Source organism: Myotis brandtii, unplaced genomic scaffold (genome assembly GCF_000412655.1).
Source record: "Myotis brandtii unplaced genomic scaffold, ASM41265v1 scaffold1094, whole genome shotgun sequence".
NCBI classification, from domain to species: domain Eukaryota; kingdom Metazoa; phylum Chordata; class Mammalia; order Chiroptera; family Vespertilionidae; genus Myotis; species Myotis brandtii.
In genome coordinates this window covers 297966-305008 of record NW_005353728.1, presented here as the reverse complement: position 1 = coordinate 305008, position 7043 = coordinate 297966, and the positions used below count along the sequence as shown (strand labels likewise).

The 7043-nt window shown below is 44.3% G+C and overlaps 1 protein-coding gene and 1 pseudogene across 1 annotated transcript in view; one reads left to right on the top strand and one right to left on the bottom strand.

The window, feature by feature from the left end:
* Window positions 1–1466: 1466 nt before the first annotated feature.
* LOC102263345 lies at window positions 1467–6411 on the bottom strand (annotated as a pseudogene).
* A 176-nt stretch (window positions 6412–6587) lies between these two features.
* Window positions 6588–7043, top strand: part of LOC102260350 (neurotrophin receptor-interacting factor homolog) — a 21867-nt gene continuing 21411 nt past the window's right edge. Inside the window, exon 1 of the mRNA XM_014543584.1 lies at window positions 6588–6623. Coding sequence (XP_014399070.1) covers window positions 6588–6623 — 36 coding nt within the window. The remainder of the gene's footprint in view (window positions 6624–7043) is intronic.

The following is a 7043-nucleotide window of genomic DNA, read 5'->3' as shown; positions in this document are numbered from 1 at the left end:
AATATATTTTATTGATTTCTTACAGAGAGGAAGGGAGAGGGACAGAGAGCTAGAAACATCGATGAGAGAGAAACATCAATCAGCTGCCTCCTGCATACTCCCTACTGGGGATGTGCCCGCAACCAAGGCACATGTCCCTTGCCTGGAATCAAACCTGGGACCCTTGAGTCCGCAGGCCGATGCTCTATCCACTGAGCCAAACCGGTCAGGGCCCAAGATTATATTTTTTCCATTGATTTTTAGGAGCAGGAGAGACAGAGAGAAACAATGGATGTGAGAGGAACACAGTCATTGGTTGTCTCCTCGAACGCCCCACAGGGGCTGGGGAATGTGTCCTTGATGGGAATCGAACCTAGGACCTTTCAATCTGAGGGCCTATGCTCCAACCACTGAGCCAGACCGGCTAGGGCTCTGGGCCATGAGGCTTTTATATGACCCCACAGGTGAAAGGAAAAGTCGTTGGAGGGTCTCAAACTCAAGCAACAAGTCGATAAGAGCCTGAGACCCATCAGACTTTGTTTTTTATTTTTAAACATATATATATTTATTTAAATATATTTTATTGATTTCTTACAGAGTGTAAGGGAGAGAGAGAGAGAGTCAGAAACAACGATGAGAGAGAAACATCAATCAGCTGCCTCCTGCACACTTGGGATGTGCCCGCAACCAAGGTACATGCCCTTGACTGGAATCGAACCCAGGACCCTTCGGTCCGTAGGACGATGCTCTATCCACTGAACAAAACCAGTCAGGGCTAAATATATTTTTATTGATTTCAGAGAGGAAGGGAGAGGAAGAGAGAGATAGAAACATCAACAATGAGAATCATTGATCGGTTGCCTTTTGTATGCCCCCACTAGGGATCCAGCCCACAATCGCAACCAGGGAATCAAACCTTCACCACCTGGTTCATAGGTGGATGCTTAACCACTGACCTACACCTGGCTGGGCTATTTTTATTTTATTTTATTTTTTATTTATTAATTTCAGAGAGGAAGGGAGAGGGAGATAGAAACATCAATGATGAGAGAGAATCATTGATTGGCTGCCTCCTGCATGCCCCCCCACCACCACCACTGGGGATTGAGCCCGCAACCCAGGCACGTGCCCTTGACCGGAATGGAACCTGGGACTCTTCAATCCGAAGGCCGACGCTCTATCCACTGAACCAAACCAGCCAGGGCTATTTCTGTTTTATCTTCATGAGTCTTATTGAAAAGTGGAATGAGAATATATGCAAGACAAAGGAAATTTGAGTTTGGTCTTCATGGACATGGAATCTTAGTACTTCAATTAGAGTTGGCTCTTTCAGTACCGCTAGCAACAACGCCTATAAACACCCCTGTTACCGTTGAGGAGAAATGGACTTCACGTGGCTACACATCAGCAAAAACAAGCAGTTGAATGATTTGACCATTAATTGTTTGGACATGAACTTCATTTTACTCATCTTTTGGACATGAACTTTAGACGTGAAAAGTAAAGGAAGGCGATACACTAGCATCCTGTTTGTGAAGATAATTTTCTCCAGCGAATATTTTGGGGATTCAAAGGAAACTTCCTTTTGTTGTTCTTGCCACTTGAATGTATTCTCTGCTTTATATTCTTCTGTCTCGTTCACCAAAATATCCGTCTTGGCTAAAGCCTTGCTCATTGTTTTTATATTTACATCTAAATGAGGAATATTCTAATTGTGTCTTCTGTCTCGTTCACCAAAATATCCATCTTGGCTAAAGCCTTGCTCATTGTTTTTATATTTACATCTAAATGAGGAATATTTCTAATTGTGTCAAGATGGGTTTCTAAAGCTCTCATGGAAAAGTTACTGCCAACTTCCAGCAAATGGACCAGGTCCCTGTGGTAAACAGCTACAATGGGCAGGTTTTCCTGACTTTGTCTTTGCCTGAGGGACCACGTCTCTTTCAGCACTGCTTCCAAAGGATTATTCATGCTTTGCAAAGCACGACGCTCTTGAGCCAAAAAGGAAGGATGAAGAAACATCCGCGGTATCTTTTTCTAATCTTAGAAGTTCAATTTCGGTGTTGTTTTTTTTTTCTGGTTGATTTCCGCTTGAATATTTGTGATCTTATGTAGCCTGGAGAAGTTCACAAAGCCAGAATCTTTGGTGCCAAAGGGCTCCCAAGGGTTCAGTCACTGCAGCCATAACTCCAGATTCACACTTTGAAGCTATACATGAAGGACCAACTATGGCCTATAGGGGGCGGTAGAGGACTATTTATCCTCATGGCTGAAATTTACTTAGTGCCACCCTAGGTATTTTTACCAGAATATTTTAACAATTTTTAAAATTTTTCAATGACAGTTGGCATACAATATTTGTTTTAGATGAACAACATAGTGATTAGACATTTATACAACTTATTAAGTGATCACCCTAAGTTCAGAGTATTTTTTAAATAAAAGGAAGAATCAGTGGATTGATTGTCTAAAAATGAATGAGATCATTTCTTCAGCCAAAGATGTGTGGACCTTAAAAAGTATTGCATTTATTGGATGTACATTTCCTCAGCATTCCCCTAAGAACATTTTCAAATGGTCAGAAACCTCATCAGCATTGTGTACCCAGCCCCTAGATAAGTCACTTAACATTTGACAATACGTGCTTTGTCACTGTCCACATATCCATTATTGGGTATATGTTGATGACATGCAAAATGGGATTGAGTGGCTATGGTTTCAGACACAAGCTTTTGCCTCAGATTAGCACAGATTCTTTCTAACTCCAAAACTTAGAACAAAAGGCTTCAACTCTCTAAAGCACATCTTGATTATTTGTACATCAGGATAATTAGTGGGCTGTGAGAGGACTGGATTTGCTAATGCAGTAAAAAAATTTTTTTCTAATACTGGGTTTGTTTCTGTGCATCTAGATTAACACACCTTTGGATATCTCTTTTCAGGCACCCCCTAATACTGGAATTGCTCTGGGCACACTAACCTTCAATGCAAATTCACTACCATTCCTAAGGGACTTTAGGGCGAACTGCTAGAAGTGAACTTCCTAAGTGCTAGAGAGAATCGTATGAACATTTTTTAAAATATATTTTTATTGATTTCAGAAAGGAAGGGAGAGGGAGGGAAAGATAAAACATCAATGATGAGAGAGAATCATTGATCGGCTGCCTTCTGCACACCCCCTACTGGGGATTGAGCCCGCAACCCTGACATGTGCCCTTGACTGGAATCGAACCCAGGACCCTTCAGTCCGCAGGCCTATGCTGCATAGTATGAGCATTTTATTTATTTTGTTTTGTTGTACCATTTATTTATGCATTCATTGGTTGATTCTTGTATGTGCCCTGACTGGGGATCAAACTTACAGCCTTGGGTGTATCAGAACAATGCTCTAACCAACTGAGCTACCTGGCCAGGGCCTAGTATGAACATTTTAAATAGTTCAGTTATACACTGTGAAACAGATATATCCACACTTCTCCCTCCTGCGTGTGGGGAAGGCCACTGCCACCCACACTCACCAGCAGGGACAAACATTCTTTGAGCTTTTCATGGCCTTGCTGGCTTAGTGGTTAGAGCAGGGGTAGGCAAACTTTTTGACTCGAGGGCCACAATGGGTTCTTAAACTGGACCGGAGGGCCGGAACAAAAGCATGGATGGAGTGTTTGTGTGAACTAATATAAATTCAAAGTAAACATCGTTACATAAAAGGGTACGGTCTTTTTTTTTTTTTTAGTTTTATTCATTTCAAACGGGCCGGATCGGCCCGCGGGCCGTAGTTTGCCCACGGCTGGGTTAGAGGCTACTGGGAAATGAGTGTGATCTTGGCTCCAGAAGGCACCCACAGCTGACAGCAAGCAGGTACCTCTTTGAAGGGGAATCAGGATAGCAGCCTGATCTGAGTCCTCCCCCCCCGCCCAGCCCCATTAGGGTCTGGCCCCTTAGTGTGTATGGCTTCTGATCTTTTTTAAATCCTAGACTTCAGAAGGCACAGTGCCCAGGGCCCATGATACCTTTAAGAATCCACAAAAGTGGGATCATTTGGGTTTTTAAAAAATATGTTTTTATTGATTTCAGAGAGGAAGGGAAAGAGAGAGGAACATCAGTGATGAGAGAGAATCATTGATTGGCTGCCTCCTGCATGCCCCCCACTGGGGATTGAGCCCATAACCCAGGCATGTCCCCCTGGCCGTAATCGAACCTGGGACCCTTTAGTCTACAGGCCGGTGCTCTATCCATTGACCCAAACCAGCCAGGCATGAAAGCCTTTTTTTTTTTTAAATATATTTTATTGATTTCTTACAGAGAGGAAGGGAGAGGGATAGAGAGTTAGAAACATCGAGAGACACATCGATCAGCTGCCTCCTGCACACCTCCTACCTGGGGATGTGCCGCAACCAAGGTACATGCCCTTGACCGGAATCGAACCTGGGACCCTTCTGTCTGCAGGCTGACGCTCCATCCACTGAGCCAAACCAGCCAGGGCTGAAAGCATTTTTGAACAGGTCTACTTAAACCTGACCTCTCAAGCATGAGAAGGAGCCAGCATATGATGAACTGGGAAAGAGCATTTTGGCAGAAAGATAAGCACTAGCAAAGGATCTCAGGTGGAAAGAATATGTTGCAATCAAGAAACCAAAGATGAGCCCAGCCTGCTTAGCTCAGTGATTGAGTGTCAACCTATGAACCAGGAAGTCATGATTCGATTCCCGGTCAGGGTACATCCCCAGGTTTCGGGCTCGAACCCCAATGTGGAGCGTGCAGGAGGCGGCCAGTCAATGATTCTCTCTCATCATTGATGTTTCTCTCTCTCCCTCTCTGAAATCAATAAAAACAGTGTATTTTGGCAGAAAGATAAGCACTAGCAAAGGATCTCAGGTGGAAAGAATATGTTGCAATCAAGAAACCAAAGATGAGCCCAGCCTGCTTAGCTCAGTGATTGAGTGTCGACCTATGAACCAGGAAGTCATGATTCGATTCCCGGTCAGGGTACATCCCCAGGTTGCGGGCTCGAACCCCAATGTGGAGGGTGCAGGGGGCGGCCAGTCAATGATTCTCTCTCATCATTGATGTTTCTCTCTCTCCCTCTCTGAAATCAATAAAAACATTTAAAAAGAAAGAAAGAAACAAGATGAGAAGAGGCTGGGCGGATGGGTGAAAAGATGAAGAGATTAAGAGGCACAAATTGGGATTTAAAGTACAGTACAGGGAGCCCTGGCTGGTTTGACTCAGTGGATAGAGCATCAGCCTGCAGACTGAAGGGTCCTGGGTTAGATTTTGGTCAAGGGCACATGCCTGGGTTGCAGGCTTGATTCCCAGTGTGGGGCGTGCAGGAGGCAGCTGGTCAATGATTCTCTCTCATCACTGATGTTTCTATCCCTCTCTCCCTCTCCTTTCCTCTCTGAAATCAATAAAAATATATTATAAATACCATACAGGGAATGTAGTCAATAATATTGTAATAGCTATGTATGGTGTCAAATGGGTACTAGACTTACCACTTTGTAAGGTATATAAATGCCTTGTCTATAGTGATGTTGTACACCTGAAACTAATATATCGTATGTCAACTGCAATTTTTAAATCTATATTTTTTAGTCCTGGCCGGTTTGGCTCAGTGGATGGAGCGTCGGCCTGCAGACTGAAGGGTCTCAAGTTCGATTCCAGGCAAGGGCATGTGTCTTGGTTGCAGGCACATCCCCAGTAGGGGGTGTGCAGGAGGCAGCTGATCGATGTTTCTATCTCATCGATGTTTCTAACTCTCTATACTCTCTATACCTCTCCCTCTGTAAAAAAATCAATAAAATAGCCCTAACTGGTTTGGCTCAGTGGATAGAGCATCGGCCTGCGGACTGAAAGGTCCCAGGTTCGATTCCGGTCAAGGGCATGTACCTTGGTTGCGGGCACATCCCTAGTAGGAGGTGTGCAGGAGGCGGCTGATCGATGTTTCTCTCTCATCAATGTTTCTGACTCTCTATCCCTCTCCCTTCCTCTCTGTAAAAAAAATGAATAACATATATTTAAAAAATCGATAAAATATATGTTTTTATTGAATTTAGGGAGAGGAAGGGAGAGGGTGGGAGAGACAGAAACATTGCTGTGAGAGACAAACATCAAACAGCTGTCTCTGCAGGCACCCAGGCCAAGGATTGAGTCTGCATCCTGGGCGTGTGCCCTGGCTGGGAATTGAACCTGTGAGCTTCTGGTGTGCAGGATCGCATTCAACCAACTGAGCCGCACCGGCTAGGGCTGCAAAATTGTTTTTAAAGGAAGAAGCTGATGGCAGGCAGCAAGGTGGATGAGTGACAGGTTAGGAGAGAGAGAGAAGGGCAAGGCTCAGAAGCACTAGGCCTTGAGGACTCTAATTAGGAGTTGAGGCTTCATTCTGATGCAGTGGGAAGCAACATGGGGTGCGGTTACCTTGGAGGGTGACATAATCTGATTTACATCCTTAGAAGCTCACTGCCTGCTGTGTGGGACAGATTCAGAAGTTGGGAGAGAATACTCTTTTTTATTTATTTCAGAGAAGAAGGGAGAGGGAGAGAGAGATAGACACATCAGTGACGAGAGAGAATCATTGACCGGCGGCCTCCTGCATGAATAATCTTGACATGGAAGTCATCTGCAGAGCACTCAAGTGTGAAGCGGTGAGGGGTGCAAGTGACCTTGGGTATTGGTCAACATACTAGATGCTGGGACTAAAGGGATTAAACAAAGAGATGTGGTATTTCTTGTCTGTAGCCATCAGCAAGTAGAGGTGACCATTCTACCAGAAAATTATAAATACTTAAGAGCAATGTGAAACCGTCACTTGAATTTAAGCAGGAAAACAACATGATCTGGTTTACATTTTTAAAAATATATTTTATTGATTTTACAGAGAGAAAGGGAGAGGAATAGAGAGTTAGAAACACCGATGAGAGAGAAACATCGATCAGCTGCCTCCTGCACACCTCCTACTGGGGATGTGCCCGCAACCAAGGCACATGCCCTTGACCGGAATCGAACCTGGGACCTTTCAGTCCGCAGGCCGATGCTCTATCCACTGAGCCAAACCAGTTAGGGCT